General features: G+C 56.6%; 1 protein-coding gene across 1 annotated transcript in view; it reads right to left on the bottom strand.

Moving 5' to 3' along the window:
* The window catches only part of ZNF423 (zinc finger protein 423), a 333,017-nt gene that overhangs the window by 122,622 nt on the left and 189,721 nt on the right, over positions 1 to 20,674 (bottom strand). The window contains exons 4-5 of the mRNA XM_057713582.1: positions 16,930 to 20,144; positions 9,726 to 9,810 (exon numbers count right to left, since the gene is read on the bottom strand). Of these exons, the coding sequence (XP_057569565.1) occupies positions 9,726 to 9,810; positions 16,930 to 20,144 (3,300 nt within the window). The remainder of the gene's footprint in view (positions 1 to 9,725; positions 9,811 to 16,929; positions 20,145 to 20,674) is intronic.

Here is a 20,674-nt window from a genome sequence, read left to right as displayed (position 1 = left end):
GCACAGAGTAGATGTTCAGGAAAGAAAAAAAGTGCTGAATGAATGAAGGAGTAAATGAATAAATCATTCTGATGAAAGCTACTCCTTCTGGAGCTATCCTGCAGGCACAGCCCCTTGGAGCTTGATAAAGGCAGAGGGCCAGTCTTCCTCTTCTGGGAAGCCCTCAGCAGCATCCTCTGAACTGCCAGGGGCTGGCACTTAGGATTGTAGGCTCAGCATGGTCACAGAGGGGCTCAGTGTGTCCTCTTTAAACAAGGGCTCCAGCAGCAGCATTATCTTTAATTAGTCCCTGCCACAGGGACTAATAATAATAATACTAATGTTAATAGCTACCACTTACTAAGAACTTACATGTGCTGGGCACTTGTCATACACGAGTATTTTAACTCATTTAATCCTCCAAACAGCCCCCAAAAGGCAGGGGCGGTGACCCTCTACTGTTTGTGCTGCCCCCTCCTTGTGGAAAATAGATACACGTTCTCTTTTCAAGAACATCTTCCTAGCTCCCATTGTGGGGGGAGGAGGGGCAGACACTGGCCCACCCCAGCATCCAGGGAGGGTGGGTGGTGCCAGGCTGACCAATCAACCCACTCCAACCCCCTGGCTACAATGATTGCCTCCTGGGCAGCTTTAGGACAGTTCCGAGGCAGTTAGCCTTGGTCCTGAAACCTTTTCTGCTGATGAAGCAGCACTTGCCCTTCTTTGCTGGGACTGCTGAGTGGGGAGCTGCTGGCTGTCACTGGCACCAGGGGAGCCCACCTGGGACTGAAGGCAACAAAGAGGATGCAGAGCTTAGAGGTGGGAGAAAGACAGATTGGTGAAGACTTTGTTAGAACTCCTGGATCCAACCATGCCTGAAGCCCACTGTATCCCTGGACTTTTCAGTTACATGAGCCAATAATTCTCTTCCTAATGCTTTAGTCAGTGTGAGTTGGATCTCTGACTTGCCACTGAAAGAGAGCTGCCTAAAGTGCTATGTTAATACAGCTCTGTTAATATGAGGGCATTTTACAGATGCAGAGCTAAAGCATAAAAATGGTGAAATAACCTAGTTAACCATGAGCTGGAACTGCTCTTAACCACTAGGATTCACTGTCAAGTTCTACATTGTGTGTGTGTGTGTGTATGTGTGTGTGCACGCACATGCACATATGCACACTGTTTCTCATTAATATTCACATCTACAGCAGATTGAGCAAATTATTGGTGTTTAATGAAGATTTCTTGGATAAACTAAAATCAGTAACTTCCTAAAAGAGTCTCTGTTTAGAAAACGCTCCCAAGAGCAATCTCAGATTCTTAGTCCAAGTTGGACTCATGACTCACAATGTGTCTTTGGGGAATCACTTCCCTTCTCCCTACCTTCGTTTCTCCAGGGAGAAGGACTGAAAACCACATCCGGTGGGGCATCTGTAAGACTGGTCAACCAGTGAGGGACACCCCGACTCTTTCAGGGGAGGGATCTGCAGTCAGAAGAGGAGGCCTCCCACTTCCTCCCCATTGGAGCCCGGGGACCCATAAGGAAGGGAGCCCTGGCCAGACATCCAGAGTCCAGTGTGAGCCTCTGGCACCTACTGGGAGCTCAGGGCAGAGCAGGCCAAGCCGCAGGGTTGCAGGGCCCTTGTTTTCTGTTGTCACTCTAGTGAGGCTTGGCCAGAAGCAGATGCAAGGGAAATTGCTCATGTGTCAGCTGCTCCCAAGCAGCCAAATGACCATAAAGGGCATTCAACAAAGTCAAGACAACAACACAGGCCTCCAAGCCCATGGCGTGGAGAGCAAGAAGAGAGGACTGTGCCTGTGGGCTGGCCCACCAAGATGGTGCCAGCGCCCCAAGCCCTGCCCCGCCAGGACTGGCTCCACTGCTACCTCCCCTCTCCATCCTTCCTCCACTCCCTGCTGCACCTCTCTTCTTAGCCTAGAAACATACTCTGGCCTTTCCCTCTTCCAATTGCAAATGCTTCCCCTGAGCCCCTCGGCTCCTGCTTCCCACCCTCCCTTCCCAGCCTGGAAGCTGGAAAGTCAAGTCTGCACTGCCGGTCTCCCCACCTCCCCTCAACTTGTTCCTCCGTCTGATTCTGCTGACGCCACTCGTGCTCAGGACAGTCCAGCAGACCCCCTTTGGCTGCCTCTATGCACCTCTCTGTGGCCCCTCACACTGATGCCCAGAAGCACTTTGCTGTCTGGGCATAGATGACCCCACGTTCCCCATGCCCCTCACTTCTCGAGCTGCCTCACCATCTGTGCTGAGGCCTCCAAACCCCTCCTCCAGCCCAGGCCTTCCTCCTGAGCTCCCCGCCCATGCGGCCAACTGCCGGCCAAACACCCCCACTCAGATGGGCCACAGGCACCTCCTGCAAGGCCAAATCGCCAACAAACTCAAGCGCACTAAGTGTGACGGGCCTCCAGGTGTAGGAGTTAAGAGGATTCCAAGCTCTGAAATCACACTGCCTGACTTCAAATCCCCCATCTGCAACTCACTGACATTGGACACATCCCCTCAATTCCCCATGTACAAAATGGGGAGCATAACAGTGTCCCTCTCATAAGCTGGTGTAGGGTTAAGGGTGATAACATGTGTAGACATTGACAGTAGGGCCTGGGACTTAATAAGTTGCATTAGATGCTAATGATCACTGTTGGAATCAACATCTTTGCCAGGCCCCAAGAGCTCTTCTTCGGGCATGGTATCGTCTTCTAGCTGTCACTCAGAACCTGGTCGCCTGAGACCTTGGAGTCATCCCTAACTTTTCTCGCTTCCCATTTCCATTCAATTCCCAAATCCTGCTGGTTTTGCCTCTTAAATGTTTCTCCAGTCCACACCCTCCTAACCAATATCCTCATTTTCTCTCATATACGCTACTGCAATCTCTTCTGTGACCCACTGACTTACTGCCTCAAAATTTATTCTGTAGTGACACTAAATTGTCTACAATTTCCCCACAAACTACATGGGCCTCTTCTCTATAAACTGGCTTATGCTATTTTCTCCACTTGGAAGGCCCCTCCCAGCTTACTTTCCACCTTCTAAGAGCCTGATTAGGTGTCACTCCCTCCTGGAAGCTTTCCTGGAATGCCCAGATTGGGCAACATGCCTGTCCTTTGAGCTCCTATATCTTAGACTTAGTGACATGATATTAACTTATCCTTTCAGGTTACCACCTCCCCAACTTAGCTAGAGGTTCCTCACTGAGGATCTCAACCACGTTTACTGAACTGAGGTTACTATTCAAAGAAACCCCACCTATAGAGTGCTTTTTTAAAAAAGGATGAAATCTATCAAAATGAGAAAATTTCCACTATTTTAAAATCCAGAACTGATGGATTCTTCATAGACCAAGCACCTGATCAACAGCCTTCTTAAACCAACCAATAAGATTCAAAGTCAGGGAAACTGAGTCCTCTCATCCACGGAGGCTATTAAGGAGGGAAGTGACTGTGCCCTACTTGGGGGATAAAGAAGAAGGAGGAGGAGGCAGGGAAGCGGGGGGGGGGGGGGAGGGGAGGGGAAGGGATAAGGCAAGGGGAGGAGAAGAAGAAAGAATTGGATTATAGGCTCTCTGTACAAGCTTGTTATGCTGACAGAACGGTCCCAGAACTTGAAACGTGATCTCTGGGGGCAGAGGGAGACAGTTTTATCACATATTAAGGTTAGACAGATGTTTTGGGTCTGGTGTTACCTGAATCAAAAGCACCACAAAAAGAGCTAGCACGGCCCCACTCAGCAACATGTGTTCCCAACAGAAAGTCAACAGGAACCTTTTCTTCCTCTTCCTTTTCCTTTTCACGTGTTTTTCTCTTCAGTTATATTTGAGGGTTTTGTATTTCCCTGGTGTGAGGGTGAAACACTGATTTCCACACCAGACCTTCCTGCCTCTCCACAAACACTGCAGGCCAGGTCTTCAGCAAGGGTCCTGGGTGTGGAAACAGCCTCAGAAAGAGGAGGTACCTGGTCTGCAAGGTGGCCTGCAACGTGTCTCCTAGGACGTGCTTCTTTAAGACTTGGAAGACAGAAAACCTCTCTCTGTCTCTGTCTCTCTGTCTCTGTCTCTGTCTCTCTGTCTCTGTCTCTCTCTCACACACACACCCTGAGTAGACCCCTCCCCTCTAGATGGCCCAGGGCCCATCTCGCCCCGGCGCTGGGAAGACAGACGAGACCCACCCGCCCAGCGTGGGGGGCACGTTAAAGGCCTGAGCAGGAGGTAGGAGAGGCTGGTCTTCCAAACGCCCCCCATTTCCTTACCGCCGACAGCACAGCCCAGGCCTTAAGAGGCACCCAGGGAAAGGGGCTGACGTGACCAAGAAAATAACGTCTTCAGAATGACTCATGCCCCACGGGGACGGGCCCGGCTCTGGCCTGGCTGCCTGCCAGAGGGTCCACGTCCACTTTCCAAGGACGCGGAGGGTAAACGTCCCTGACAAGCTCCCCAAGGACGGTCCCTTCCCAGCCCTGCCTCTCCTCGGGGCTCCCCCCAGGGGCCCGTGAAGCCCTGAGCTAGGACACCAGGGCCCAGAGGCTGAGTCACTCCCTTGGGGCCAACCTGGGTCATGGCAAGTTCGTTATTTCAAGGACAAGTTCTCAGACCCCTCATCCAGCCACCGGCCTGACAGGAACCAAGAGGAGAGAGGGCTCTGCAAGCAGCTGAGGAGAAGAGGAGAGGGCAGGCAGACCAGCTTCCCGGGGCTCTGAGGCCCCGAGTGCCCTGGGGGGTAGGCAGAGGCCGACCGTGCCTTGTACATGCACGTCCTACACACGTGGGGAGACACTCATCCTTCTCCAGCTGTCGGGGGGCGGCCCTGTCTTTGGGCCAGGCCCCCCACCAGCCTTCCTCAGCTCTCCCTTCAGCAGGCCCTGGGAAGCCCAAGGCGGGCACCTCCTGCAGAGCCATTTTGCAGGGGGGCCATCCTTCCAGAGTGTGGGGTGGGGGTGGGGATAGGGGGAGGCTGGGGGGAGGGGCGCTGTGGGAGGTGGGCAAGGGGCAGCTGGGCAAAGCCAGGTCATCCCGGCAGGAGGCCGCAGGCCAGAGCTGTGGACTGCTCCGAGGTTCAGATGTGTCTGCTGGGGGAGGGGTGTCTAAAACCATTTCAAAAGCTGGGGGAAGCCCAGAGAAGGGGGCCTCATTCTTTTCAAAGGAGACCCCGCCACTGAAAGGTTTCAAAAGACCCTTGCCTTTCTATCAGCTCCAGATCACTCCCTCTCCAGCAACAGCCAGGAGAGGGGTGCTGGGAAATGTTTCCAAGGAGACATGTCCCTGAGTCATCATAACTCCTGGGGTCTGGAGGCTGCAAAGCCTCGCCAAGGCCCCCCGCTATAAAGAGGCCAGTTTCGCATCCCCTGGGTGTGGGCTCCCGCAGTCCGGGTCCCTGGGGAGGCCTGCCTCAGACCTCCGGTGCCCCGAGTTTATGAGAAGGCCACCAAGCTGAGCAGCATCACGTCTATCTGCCGAGTCCCCTTGGTGCCACTAAGGGGGGCTTTTACCCCCGCCAGCTCCAGGCAGCCACTCTGGGCTCAGGCCATTTAGCAGGGGAAGCTGTCCACAGGGACACTGCACAGTTTTTACTGGGGCTGCAGCACCAGCCCCCAACCAGGGTTCCTGCACCCGCTTCTCTTCCATTCACACCTTTCCCCATCACCCGTGCCACTTCCCCAAGCCACCAGGGCCAAAAGGCACACGGCACAGGCCAATGTAAATTCTATCACCTCCCACCTCCCTTCCCTCCCTGCCTCATTCCCTGACCCCTGGACCAGACCAGGCAGGTCTCTGTTTTTTTCTGTTTTGTTTTGTTTTGGGTTTTTTTGCATAACAAGTTTATTTTTTAAAGGCATATAGACAATAAACAAAGTAAACATTCCATCAGCTCTTAACATCTGCCAAGTATTATCTGTCCTAGAATTCTTCCACTAACTTCCAGTCTCTAGACATCTTAAATTCAATAATTGCCACCTTCATCAGAGTCCATTACTTTTCTTCTGTTGAATGTAACTGCTGTTTTCTGTTCGCTGGCTTACTTTTTCAAGGATTTCTATTGAACTTTGCTCTGATACTTCCCCACTTAGTTGTCCGTACCATGCCATCTTGTCCCATCTTCTCCCGCCTTAGCACTGCACCCAGATTAATCTCCCTAAAGCACCCAGATACACCCAGGCCATATACTTGCTCCTAAGCCTTCAATGGCTCCCTAGTATGTGTGCCCAAGGTGGCACAAATGAGCAAAGCATCCCCCCAAATCACAACAGGCATTGGTGGGGCCTGTGGAGCCCAGGAACACACAGCCCCAACTGCTGCCCAGCTCCCATCAACACTACCATTTGGGATGTGGTCCCTGGATGCCACCTCTTTCAGTTTTTCAAGAGAAACCAAATACAGCACCCACCAAGGGGCCCCCAGATTTGGACCCCAGCCTGCAGGGTCAAGTCCAAACGCAAATTGCTTAACCTGGCCTTCAAGGTCCTCCATGGTCCAGCCCAAAGCCACCTCCCCACCCTCACTGCCCACGATGCTACCACACGTGATGCTGCCACCCTGGCCAGGTCAGGCTCCTCCGTTCCCCAGAGTCACCTGCTCCGCTCCTGCCCCTGAGCTCTGTTCACACCACAGTCCTCCCACGGGTGCTGCTCCCCACCTTCTCACCCTAACAACAACCCATCCTTCAAGAACCCGCCTCCTCCTTCCAACCAGCATTCTGAGGGCACTGTTCTCTAGTGACTGTCCTTCCTTGCCAAGGCTGCTTCCTCTGCCAGGGAGGGCCCTAAACCACAGAGAAAACCCCTCCTCGCCCTTCAATACCCAGGCCTTCCTGATGGACCCATTTGGATCCAGCAGTCCCTGTTCCAGGAGCACCAACCTCACTGCACTGTGCTTACTTGGACGCCCATCAGCCTCCCCCGAGGACAGGGAGCCCCCGAACGTAGGGCTGGGTCTCTCCCACCACAGGCCCTGGCAGGGGAGCCTGGCTTTCATTCACACCCTGGCTCTGCTATTTCCTGGCTGGAAGAACTTGGGTAAGTGATTAAAGCTCCTCTGCGAGGTGGAGAACTAGCAGCCACATAAAGGACCTGGCCTGTAGTGGGGCTCATACACGGCAGCTGTTAGCATCCTTACCCAGTGTGACCTCCCTCCACTGCACAGGGTGTGGACTGTGCAGTCTTCTGCAGTGCAGTGAGGTCTCTGAGGGCAGGCACCGTCTCCCCGTCACGCTCTGTCACCCACAGGGACCACCCCAGGTCTCTACATGGAGCAGGTGCTTAATGTTCTTTGATAGACGGAGGTGATGAGGCCAGGGAAGGGTGGGCAGGCAGGGAGGGCAGGGCAGAGTGAGAGGAGGCACTGCCCGGCCCCCAGAGGTGTGGCTCCAGTGGGTCCCCAGCCCGTGCCTTCTGGCCCTGAGCCAAGGGCCTGCATGTGAGACTCTGTGCAGCCACGTAAACGTCTTGCCCGGACGCTCAGGCTCTGAGACCAACAGCTCCTTGCTGCCCGCTCCCAGGCCCCAACCCGATGCATCCTGAGAACAGGCCAGCTCACAGCACTGCCGAGCAGGCTCAGGTGAGAAGCCCTGTCCAGCCACCAGCCAGGACTTCTCCCCGCAGGAGACCCACCCTCCGCTCACACAAAGACCCAAGTGCCAATCAAACCCTCCTTTCACATCTCCCACCACTCTAGTTAAGAGCAAGCTCTCGCCTTCCACCTGAGGACACACAGCTTCCAGGCTCTGCACAAAAGGAAAGGTGGCGGGGGGGGGGGTGGGCAGGGGGGAGAAACACCTTGGAAATCACTATGGTCCAATTAGCCAGCCTCTCGCCCTTCCTGCTTACAAACAGGAGCACACATTAACACCTGCTACAAAAGCAAACATTTTTAGATATCTTCATCTTCACCTCCCTGACACTCCCGGGAAGGCGCTCTCAGCAGCCAGTGACTGACAGGGTAGTTTCCTTCTTCTGCTTCAGCAGGGGACTTTCAAACAGAAGAAATTAAGAAGTCACCAATCTCCCTGGCAGGCTGAACTCCCAGTGCTCCTCACGTCCCCTCGTCACTGAGGTAGCCCCACCAGGCACCCAGTTGGGGTCTGGGGACCCACTCTGAGTCACCGGGGTGCTGGGCACCCAGCCTCACTGAGCATGGCAACACTGCAGCTGGCGGGGACCAGGGGACCGTAGCCACCCTGAGCACAGCTCCCTTAAAGAAAGGCCTTTGCAATGGCTCTTTTTATGTACAACGTGGATGACGGCCCAGCTGTGGAACAACTCCCACAGGCTGAGGTGGGAGCGAGACAACACACGACCGCTTTGGAAACACACGACCGCTTTGGAAATGTATTTGTCTATATCTACTGAAGGGGAACCTACTCGTATCCTATGAACCACCAACTTCAGTCCGAGAGATGTTCCCATTAAAACTGTGTGCATGTGTTCACCAACGACTCGTACAAGAATGTTGACAGCAGCACACTGTTTGAAACAATTCCACAATGGGAACTAGCCAGATGCCCATCGGGGTGTGTATCAAGAGCAGATAAATGGTGATGTGTTCACACAATGGAATGTCATACACCAGGGAGAAGGAGCGACGTCCAACCACAGGCACTGATATGAACAAGCAAAAGACCCAGACACAAATGAGCAGAGACCATGTGATCTCATTTATATAACATGCAAAACAACGACAAGTAACCTATGCTGTTAGACCTCAGGATGGTGAGGCTGTTTTGTTTGGCGAAGGGCCTGGAGGGGCCGAGAGGGGGACTTCTGGGATACGGGAACGACGTGCTTCTTCACCTGGGTGCTGGTCACCCAGGTGTGCTCAGCTCGTGAGGATCCACTGAGCTGGATACTTAAACGGACCTTCTTTAAATGTGTGCCATCAAGGGTTTTGTAAAACAGTACTCTGTAGGCGTGGCTGTTGTTAAGACTCTAATGAAAAGATGTTAGAGACAGAAAAATGGAGAGAAAGTAAGGGTTGGGATGCCCAGCATGGCACTGACTGGCCTGTTACCGCTCAGACTGCAGGGGTCTCGGAGAAGGTGATCATGCATCCACCAGAGGCCCAGGCCACCAAGATTCCAGAAGCTCCCTCACTGCCAAACCCAGCCCCTGGGCCAGGCCAGGGCCACCAGAAACCCACTGTTCCCTCTCATAGCCTCCCCACCGCCAGGGAGACCACAGCCACCCGCAGAAGGCAAGTAAGACCTCAAAGTTTCCCTCCATCCCTCGGGCCAAGTGGGAACATGATGGGACTTTGGAACCTCCCATCTGAAAAGGCTGAATTGTCCAAAGTCCACGACTGCTTGAAGAGGAATGGGAAAAGGAGCAAAATAACTTTGTAAGTATCCTGTTTTGACAGTATGCCGGAGGAATTCCCCACGTTTAGTGGGGAAATATGAGCAGTTAAATCTATTCAATGTCATGACATATGAAATTGAAGCATAATTGCCCCTGAGTGCTTGACAACTGGAAAGCACTTTGTTTCAGAAATGGAGGGAAATTTATGCTGGGAAATGGAAGAGATTGTCAAAAGTTTGATTGTAATGTGAGTGGAGCGGCGCAAAAAACAAGGTTTGGATGGAGAAAGTGCACCAGCTCTGACATTTTTAGTCCCATTTGAAACGTCTCAGAAACAGCAGCAGTAACTCTATCCTTTGAGCTAAAAGCCAGCAGAATGATGACTGGAACCACACGTCTCAGCCCCGAGGAGTGGCCGCAGCACAGGTGGGAGGAAACGTGCTCTTACCAATCATGTGGTTGGCAACGTGGATTTGGATCTCTCGCTCGTTCTCGAAGGTCATCTGGCACTTGATGCACTGGTACGTCTTTTTCTGTTTGGAAACCAAAAGGAAGGGAATTAGACAGTCAGGATGCAGAACAGAGCAGAAAGCAAAAGTTCCTGGAGGCTATGGCTCAAGACTTCCCAGAATGGCTCTGCTGTGCTCCCATGTCTCTCCAGGCCATTCTCTTCCCACCTGCCTCTCATCCGGCTCTGATTCAGCCTGGGGAACGGCGGGGACAGGCTCCAGTTCAAGGGAGCTGCTCCTCTGCTGGACCCAGGGAAACTGCCCCATCCCAAGGTGAGGGCACACAGCAGAACCACGGAAAGGAAGCTGAGGCAGGCTGCGGTGCTTGCGGTGTGCTCAGATCCATCTACCCATCTTCCACCCAGCTCTTCACGCTGCAATTCACTCACCCATCCATCTGCTCATCCATCTGTCTACCCATCACTATCCATCTACCTACCTTCTGTCTACCCATCCATCCATCTACACACACACACACACACACACACACACACACACACCCATACACTTATCCATCCATCCATCAACCTACCCATCCATCTACCTAAACTGGTTGCCCGTCCGTCCATCTAAACACACATACATACAGCCATTCACCCATTCATGTATCTATCCATCCATCCATCTATTCATCGACCTACCCTTTCATGCATCTACCTATCCTGTCTATCCATCTATCACATCCATTCACCCATCCATCCATCCATCCATTCATCTCTCTTTGCACCCATCCAACTATTTACCCACCCTAAGAACCAAATGGGCAAGCCGGGGAGACTGCTCCCATCAGCTCTGACACTCAGGGGTAACTGAAGAATTCCTCATCTGCCCTGGACACACAAGGCCCCAGGTGATCCAACAGCTGGCTTCCACACACGGGGAGCTATTACCAACTGCCTTTGTGGGAAGAGAGGCAGAAAAATGGAGCACCTGAAAAGTTGCAAAGCTTCTTGAAGACTGGTCCCAAAGAGTGGCGCTCACTCTCACCACTAGGCCTGGGTGGTTGTGGAACCGGCCCACTGTGGACAGAGGTGGCGTTGCCTGAGTGGGGGAAGGGCTGTGGCTGTGGGTTTTTATGAAGGGGGAGGGGCAGTATGGGAATTCAAAACATCCAAGTTTTTTGCAGACCACTTTGGGTCCTGGGATGATGGGGCCTCCCTCGACCTCTGGGAAAGAGGGCAAGAGCCTGGATTTCTTGGCCGAGCACTGAGGCCCAACCCTCAACGATGCAGCCAGGATGAACCACCAGGGGGCTCCGTTGTCTCAGCCCCACCTCGGCACTGTCCCTCCACCCCCCCACCCCCACCCCACCCCGCGAACCTGCCGTTCTCCTAGAGGGCCTGGTCTCACCTCCGGGACCTTGCCTATGCTGTCTCCTCCACCCAGAGTACCCTCTCCATCTTTGAGGACTCTGTTCAAATGGCACCTCTGCTGAGAAGCCTTCTCTCCCCAACCGGGACTGGGTTTAGGGTCCTCCCAGGCCCCTGAGCTCAGGCTGAAAGCACCTAGTTGATTCGCACACGATTTCGTCGTGGCTAATTGGTTTGTTTGCTCCCACTGTACCGTGAGCACCAGGAACGCCAGGATGCGTTCAGTCCACCCGTGAGGTCCCAGCAAAGACTGTGTGCTGAGGAAGCATTTGTTGAACAAATGAGCAAAGCTGTGAAACAGGAGGTACCACACCCTCTATTAGAGCAGAAGGGACAAAGAGAAGCCATCCCACGGTGACGGCATCCTGGGTCCCCACCACCGGCACAGGGCCTGGCCCAGAGTGAACACCTAATCAGCACTGAACCTTCATCATGACTCTCACTGCTGCTGAGAGACTGTTGAACAAATGAGTGGAGAAACAACTGGGACAGCTGGTGCTGGGAGCGTCAGGCTCCGGGCAGGGTCCCTGCTCGGGCTCCAGGACCCACACTGGTAAGACCAGAGGGCCTTGCTCCCAGCGCTTCGGGAGACCTGGGCATTCAGTGTGTCCTCAGAGCAGCCGCAGCGCTGGGCTCAGAAGCAGGCATGCAGCACGGAAACACCCGGGAAGGAAGGGTGAGTCTGCGGTGAACCGAACGGGGAAGCCTCACGCCAGGCAGAGGAGATTTCAGGCCAGGAGAGACAGCAGGTGCTGAGGTCTTCTGAGGGACACGGTCCCAAAGCGCCACTTCGGCTCAACTCCTGGTCTGCGCTCATGGAGAAGAAGGACCCTGGGTTTCCCCACCACCAAAACCATTCACTCCCTCTCACATGTGTCCCCCGCCTGGTCTGCCCCGCAAGTACAAGAGTCCTTGACACTTAAATGGATGACTGAATGAACGAGGGAGTGAGTGAACACGTAAAGGCAAGAAGGAAGCACACCCCAGGGAGCTCCATGCCGAGGAAGCCCAGAGGAGCCTGCGGGACTAGGAAGACTGTGACCTCCCACCTCCTTGGCTGGAAATCTCGGGAGGCCACAGCCGTGGCTGGTCCAGACCAGTGCGGGGGACAGTTCACGACCAAAGTGCTATTCCTCCACAGGGCACATGAATGGAGTGGGCTCACTGTGCTTGAAAGATAATAAATCACCAGGAGGCTGCCAGGGCGGGATGAGAGGGTGCCCCCAAATGTCCCCCTACCATATGGCCAACCCCTCAGTGGCAGGAAGAGGACTGGGCCCTGCCTCACGGGGAAACAGGCTGCAGGGGACTCCCAGGGGAGGGGTCACAGGAACTGCTGAGCAAAGAGCCTGGGTGTTCATACACACACACACACACACACACACACACACACACACACACACGGCTATATGCTCAGGCACGGACACACATGTGAGGGTATACACACAGACTTGCAAGCATCCTACGTACCTCACCCCAATGCACCACCAACACACAAGACCCTCACGACACACCCACAACCCCTACACAAGCAACCCACTGGCTCCCTGTAACACAAACACACAGTGCAGCACCCTCAGAGAAGTGGAGACATCCTCACGGACCACAAGTTCACGCAGCATCCCTAGTGACACGCACAATTTCATTTCTCTCCCTGGAACCCTACAGCCACACCCATCACTCCCAAGTGCACCCACAGATGCACAAGCAGCTCATGACACAAGGGTGTGCACCAACCCTCATGGACACACGTGTAGACTCGTAGGTATACACACACACACACTCAGCCAGGCATCCACACACCTGCACACACACAGGTTCACCGGCACCAACACTCACTAAGGCACATGTAGACCCAGACCTCCCCACACAAACATGGCCCTTCTGGCCTTGCGTGTGAGGCCAGGGATGCCCAGGGTGAAAAGCGGCAGGCGGCCAGCCCGGGCTGTGTGGTCCCCCAGGCCGTGGCACACGGCACGGGGAGAACAGGTGAGGACTCTCACTGTCTCCCTCCTGCTGCAACCGTGGCCAGCCCCCACGCCCATCCTCACCTCAACACCTCCTCTTGGTCTGTCTCCCTTTTTCCATCCCCCAAAGACTCCAACCTCCTCTGGAGCTTCAGCCCCTACGAGGAGACTAATCACAGAAAAACAGAACTTGGCATTCAAAGCACCTCCTCTGCATAAGCCCCTTCCCTGAGGCCCAGCCCAGGAGAACCAAAGCTAAACCCTGGGGCCTTGGCCGGGGCTGCCTCCCCCAGAGTGGCCCCATGCAGCCTCCGAGGGGCCCAGGGCAGAAAGAGAACACACTTGAGGATGTGGAGACAGGAGAGGAGAAGGGAAGGAGAGGGGAAAGACAGCCATTGCCGCTGAATTCCCACGATCATGACCGCAGCTCCTGTTTACTGAGCACCTACTACGTGCAGGCACTGTTTATTCTGAATACTCACAATGACTCTGCAAGCTCCACTTTAGGGATGGAGAAAGTGGCGTTTCCAAAGGCTAAATCACTTGGTCAAAGCCTAGCGCCGGTGAGCAGGGGAACTGGGACTGAACCCCAGGCAGGCCACCCTCCTGCACCACTGTCTGAGCTGCTGTTCTCGGCTCCATGCCCTAGATCGCCCCAGACAGTCCTGCCCTGGGTGACAGAAAGCTGTCACCTGGACAAGCCCGTGAATCTGGCCGTCTGTTTACCCTGCAGTAAGATGGAGTGTGAGAGCACCCAGTCAACCCTCCCCCAACCCCGTGCAGGACGAGGCATCGTGGCAATCTGGTGAGTCAGTGAGGGCCGGGGCCTGCCCACGAGGGGCTGGAATTGGGGTGATGCTGTTATTACCCATAAACAGAGGGGGAGGCGGAAACCTCAGTGCCTCATGCTCCAGCCGACAGCAGCCTCGGCCCCACGGGAACCCCGTCCTCAGAGGGCTGGTTGCTATGGATACACTCCCGAGGGTCCCAGCCTGCCAGCCCCCAAGCCCCCGTGCAGCCCCCAGAGTCTGCTCTCATGTGCGTGAGTCCTGGGGGAGGGAGAGGTGGGCGAACAGACAGCTGGGCCCCTGCCCCCAGGCGTGCCCAGGCAGGGGGCAAGGCCCCAGAGGCTGTGCCTCCGCTGGGGAGGTACCCGGGCTTTGTCTAGCTCCTTTCTGCAAATGGCCCATCTGCCCAGGCCTCTAGATGTGAGTTTTAGCTCCCTCCTCTCTCACAAGGCCAGGGACAGGGAGAAGAAGGCCTGTCAGGCTCCCAGAAAACAAGCCCCTTCAGGGGTGAAGCCCCGCACTGCCACGCACAGCTGCGTATCCTTGGATACATGGCTCCACCTTCCTAACCCTGGGCCCCCTCTTGTCAAAGCAAAGGTCACCGCAAAGGGGTTGCCATGGAAACAATACAAGAGTGGGTGCCCACACAGTAGGGGCTTTACAAAGTGGTACTTGATACAGGATTCAGAGCAGAGACTGGGAAGGAGGAGGCTTCCTCAGTCGAAGGATTTGGGGACACTAGGAGCAGCCCCATGGCCAGCAGGAGCCCAGCTCAGTGCGGGAAAAGATGGAGCTGGAGTGCACCTGGGAGAAGGGCATGCAGGGGCCCGGCCCTGCCACCCTGCCCCACCGCCTGAGCACCAAGCTGACCGCCCTGGACCGCACCCTTGCAACCAGGATGGGCTCCGGAGGTGCTGGCTGGAGGGCTGGTCAAGAGCCGGGGCTGGGACACCACACAGTCCCCTGGGCTCAGATCCCGTCTCTGCCTGGGGGGCTCGTGGCAAACTACCTAACTGTCGCTTGCCTCCTTTTCCTCGTCGATAAAGTGAGTGTTGTGAGGATGACACAGATAGAAAGTGCTTGGGTGTGCCTGACCTGTCCTTATTCCTCAGTAAGTGTGAGCTGTGATGATAAATGGGAAGATCACACGTGATGGTTACTACACACCCAGCACGTCCTGACTCATTTCATCCTCAGGGCAAAACACTGAGGTCGGCACGGGAAGCAGTCAAAGTACTTGGCAACTGAGGAGGAACAGGCGCTGGTCAACCAGAGCAGCTGCTCTTAACAACGCGGCCCCCCAGTCCCTCCCGCGTGATGCCCGCTTTGGCGACAGAGCCTGCTGCGAATGCTAGTACTATTACCACCACCCTCTGGCTTTACAGGTGAGGACAGAGGCCCAGAGAGGTCAGATCACAGGTGAGTACACAGGTCACCTCACTCCAGGGCCCAAATCGTCCCCAGTCCACCCACACCGGCCGGCCAGCAAGCTGAGGCTCAGGGGGACAGAGCTGGGCAGCTGGGACTGCACTGTGCTCAGGACCTCCGAAGGGGGACCGCGGGACCCTCACCTAGAGGCCTCGCTCAGTCTAAAGAACTTAAGAAAGTGGTCCGTTTCTGACTCTTCTTGGCTGCCAGGAACCCCAGAAATAATGGGCACTCGGGACAAATCTGATCCGTCAATCAATCACCTCTAAAAGGAGCTCTCTGCTCCAGACGGGGCTTTGAGGAGAGGCCTCAGGCCCCAGCCGGACACACAGCTCTGTACTCATTCAGACGTTTCTCTCTGCAGCTGGGTGACCTTGGTCAGGCCTTCCAGCTCGCTGGGCTCTGTGGGGAGCTGGCCAGGAGACCCCTTAGAGGCCCCCACTGAGGGTCCTCCCTTCAGCTCTCCAGCCTTCCTTCTCTCTCACTCTCTCTCCCCCTCAAAATCCCAGAGCCCCAGGCCCCAGTTCTGATCCCACAGTGAAACAGCCTCAGCAAACACCCCTGTCTCCCAGCAGGCACCTGTGGCAGGTGGCCCTTCCTCAAATCCTGCCTCCCCGCCAGTGGCACCAGCAGCGGCCCTCGAGGGAAAGACACCCCCGAGACCTGCTTGGCACCTCCTCGCTCTAGAAACAGACAACACAAACTTGCTGGGAATCCCCACACCCGTTCTGTCTGCCACCCGAGGGCCACACAGCCTCCAGGCCCACTGGCAGGTGCCCCCCGGTCCCTGTCCCCAGGGGTCCACTGTGTGGACCCCCCAGTAGCTTGGACTTCCCCTGCCTCATTGAAACCCACTGGTTATGGGCCTGTGGCTCCTGCTGGTCCGGTAGCCCCCAAGGCAGGGACCATTTCTGACTCTCCTTGGCTGCCAGGCATCCCCAAAATAAAGGGTGTTCAGGGCAAATTTGATCAATCATCAATCAGTCATTAACAATAACAGTAACACTCCTAGGGCCTTCCATGCACCAGCAACTGCGCTAACTCTGAGGATGCTGTCGATGGTAATAGCATCAGCTGGTGATACTGCTGGCAAGACTGGTCCCCAAGTGCCAGGTTCCAAGCCCTTTATGTGTATCTCTATGAATTGTCAAAAGCCCAGAGAACAGTCACTTGCCCAAGAAGACCCGATAAGCACGTGAATAAGTCCACCCCCTGATCAATGACAAGATGACAGCCAACATTGAGGGAGCACTCACTGCGTCAGCCTTTACCTGCATTATGCCACGGGCCCCTCATAACAATTCTATGAAGTCGAGACAGTTATTATTCCCATTTTACAGATGACCCCTTGGCAAATGAGGCCCAGGGAGATAAATGCCATGTCACACAGGAAGGGAAATGGCAACACTGGGGTTTGAACTCAGGGTCTCCCGTGATCAGATGTGCTTCACTGCGGCACAGTGGCGCTGATCCTCTGGGCAGTTACTAGAGGGAACGCTGTCAGGCAACACAGAGCTCAGCACGGGGGCTCCTCTGGGTATGAGTGGAGCCCCAAGGAGCCAGGGCCAGGCTCAGGAGGGCTGCACTTACCCGGGGCACTGGCGACGTCTGAGCGCCTTTCCGGGGCCCGCTGGTCTCTGGAGTGAGGTCACGGTGGTCCACCTGCATGTGGCTCTCCAGGTCCTCGGCGCTCTCGAACTTGACGCTGCACTCGGGGCAGCGGAGGCCGGCGCAGGGCCGGTCGGCAGGCTCGGGCGGGGCCAGGCCGCCCACCTGTCCATTGGCGCTGCGAGCCATGCAGCCGGCGCAGAGGCCGTAGGGGAGCCCGTTGACGTCGAGCTTCACCAGGTCCTGCTTGCTGCGAAACTCTTTGAGGCACAGGGCACATTTGTAGAGCTTCTGCAGCCCCTGGCCGTTGGGGGAGGACGCGGCTGAGCTGCCCGCCAGCTTCTGCATGTGGAAGGTGCCGTGGATCTTGAGCTCGAGCGTGGAGGTGACCGTCTGCATGCAGACCACGCAGCGGAAGCCCGTGAGGGAGTTGCGCAGGTCCGGGTGCATCTGGCAGTGCTCGATGAACTCCTCCTCGCTCTGCAGGGGCATCTTGCAGATGCGGCAGGTGCCCGTGTCCAGGCTCTTGCTGTGGGTCACCTTGTGCTCGGTGAGCGTCAGCAGCGAGGGGAAGCGCTCGCCGCAGATGGGGCACATGTAGTGCTTGGCGGGGCCCCGGTGCGTCTGCAGGTGCTCCCGGAGCCCGTTCTCCGAGAAGAAAGTCCGCGAGCACACGTTGCACTTGTGGCTGCCCTTGATGAACTCGGCCTTCTTCCGCGACCCGTCGTCCTCACCCGGCCGGATGTTGTGGTCCCGCAGCCGGTGGTTCTGCAGCAGCACCTCCATGGTGTAGGCCGCCCCGCAGATGTCGCAGCCGTACATGGGCTCCGACGCGTCCACGTCGTCCTCGCTCGCCTCGTGGCTGTTGGGCGCCTCGGGGTTCTTCAGCAGCATGCTCTGCAGGTCGGCCGGCTCGGCCTTCTTGGCGGCAGCCGGGGGCACCCCGTTGGCCGTGCCGTTCTCGGTGGCCGCGTCAAACACGCAGTGCTTCTCCCGCAGGTGCTTCTCCAGCAGGATGATGGCGTGGAAGGCCTTGCTGCAGAACTTGCAGTTGTACTTCTTGCTGTGCGTGGTGATGTGGCACTGCAGCTCCACCTCGGTGCTGAAGGTCTCCCCGCAGAAGATGCACTTGTGTGCCTTGGCCGGGTTGCCCAGGTGGCTGTGTTTGACGTGCACCTGCAGGTCGGCCTCCTTGCGGAAGTCCCAGTTGCAAGCCGTGCAGCGGTACATCTTCTTCTCGTTGCTGTGCTTCACCGCCAAGTGCACCTGGATGGACACCTTGGAGTCAAAGACCTCCTGACACAGGGTGCAGTGGTAGAGCACAAAGGTGTGCATGTCCAGCAGGTGCTTCTGCAGGTCGTCCACCGAGGAGAACTGCTTGTCGCAGCTCTCGCACACGTAGTGGGTCGACGTGGTCATGTAGTGCACCGTCAGGTGCTGCAGGAGGGACTCCTGGGAGTCAAAGTCCTCTTTGCACTGGGGGCACGCCTGCTTCCGCAGCAGCAGCTCCAGGTGCAGCTTCAGGTGGGTCTGGAAGCTCTCAAAGTTGGAGAACTTGAGGTCGCACTGATTACAGGGATACTCGCCATTGGAGATGGAGTTGGCGCTCGCCGAGAGCCGCTGCCGCTTCGGAGAAGACACCTCCACGTCAGACGAGACCGGGCTCTGCTCCGCCTTGGACTTCTTGCTGTGGGCCAGCGGGATGTTCTTGTGGTTCTCCTTGATGTGCTTGGTGAGCTTCAGGATGGAGCCGAAGATGGGCGAGTTGGTGCAGTAGGGGCAGGAATAGACCTCCATGAAGGACTGTGCAGGCTGCACGACCGGGGACTCCAGCTTGGCGCTGCCGACACTGCAGTGGGCCTGCTGGATGTGCTCCGTGAGGGACGACTCGGTCAGGAAGCCCATGGAGCACTGGTTGCAGAAGAAGGCGTTATTGCCGTCGGGCGGGTTGGCGTTGGGGCCGCCGTGGGAGACGCGGATGTGCTCCTGCAGGCTGTTGATGTCGGCGAACATCTCAGGGCAGTAGTTGCAGTGGAAGGCGGAGATGTTGCCGAACTGCATCACGGGGTAGGCGTGGTTCTTGTGCAGCTTGCGGACGTGCTCGTTGAGGTTGTAGAGGGTGGGCATGGAGTCCAGGCAGATCTGACACGTGTGGCTCTGCTGTGGCTTATCCGCGTGGATGGTCTTCAGGTGGATCTCCAACACAGCCAGGCTGTTAAAGTCCCGCTTGGAGCAGTAGGGGCAGCTGTAGACCACCTTGGACCAGCCCTGCCCATCATCCCGCATCTTCTTCTGGCCCCGCAGCGGCTTCAAGGTGGAGTCTGGGGTGGAGCCGCGCTCCACGGAGGCGCTGGAGTCCGGCGTGGCGCTGCTCATGGAGGCCACGCTGCCCAGCACGGGGTCGGGGCTGACGCTGTGGTTGCTGGAGTCGGGCTGCCGGTGGCTGTCCAGGTGGCAGTAGACGCCCTCCACCGAGGAGAACTGCTCGGGGCACATGGGGCACTTGTGTTTCTGGTTGGCGTGGGCTTGGTGGATGTGGGCGAGCAGCGTGTTCTCGTCAACGAAGACCTCGGGGCAGTGGATGCACTGCAGGTCGGCCTTCTCGGAGAGCTGGGGGTGGCGGGTGAGCACGTGCTTCTCCAGCTCCTCGGTCTGGCTGAAGGTGTCCTCGCAGTAGTCGCACATGAAGTCGTCCTTCTTGGCCTCCTTCTCCGACTTGGCTAGGTGCTCCTTGTTCTTCTTGTGGGCCTGCATGTGGCTCTGCAGGGAGCTGGTGGAGGAGAAGCCGCGCTTGCAGACGGTGCACTTGAAGGGCTTGCTGGAGCTGTGAGTCTTCAGGTGGATCTTGAGGTGGTCGCTGCGGGAAAAGGCCGCCTCGCACTCGTGACAGTGGTACTTCTTGTCGCCCGTGTGCAGTTTGATGTGCCGGTCGCGGCTCCTCTTGTGCTTGAAGAGGCGGCTGCAGTAGGTGCACTTGAACGGCAGCTTGTCGCTGTGGATCTGCTCGTGCCTCTTCAAGTAGCTCAGGCGGATGAAGGACTTGTCGCAGAACTGGCAAGGGTACGGCAGGCCCGAGCCTCCTTCCTCCTCACCCAGGCCCAGGTCACACCCATCTCCGATCATCCGCGTAGGTGACGCAACATCCTTGCTGGAGGGAGAGGAGGCCACCCAGGAGAGCTGTGGGTCGTCGTCACCATCTGCGGGGGGAAGGCAGAAAGGAGATTGGAGGCAATTCCCAGGGCCGCGAGGAGCAGGGACAGAGCCAGCTTCTCGACAGCTCGCGGGCTGAGGCTGTGCAGCTGGCCAGCTGCTGCAGGGGCAGTGGGGGGAGGGAGTCCGGGGGGCCGGAAGCAAGTGGACATGCCGGCCTTCCAGTCTGCAGAGGGGGTGGCAGAGGGGAGGCAGGATAGGGAGGGGACGTGCCTTTCCCCTCCACAACACCCTCCTGGGCCTCTCGGGATGCGGTACCCACCCCGCCCCCCCCCAACAGAAGGTAAGGTCTCAGCCGCTTCCCTGATGGGGGAGGCGGGGGGGGGGGGGGGGGGGGGGGCCTGGGAAAAAAGTCGCTGGAAACGTCCTCAGAGACCATCCGTCCCAAAGGCCGAAAGGAGGTAAGTCCCTTCGCCTGATCAAGACATGGGGGTTGACTCCCCCTCCAATCCCAAGTCGCGGGGCGAAACCCCACTGCTACAGTGGGGGCGTAGGCAAAACTCTGCACGAAAATAAA

Source organism: Hippopotamus amphibius, chromosome 16 (genome assembly GCF_030028045.1).
Source record: "Hippopotamus amphibius kiboko isolate mHipAmp2 chromosome 16, mHipAmp2.hap2, whole genome shotgun sequence".
Classification (NCBI taxonomy): Eukaryota; Metazoa; Chordata; class Mammalia; order Artiodactyla; family Hippopotamidae; genus Hippopotamus; species Hippopotamus amphibius.
Note: the sequence above shows the minus strand (reverse complement) of the source record. Positions and strands in the feature narration are given on the sequence as shown.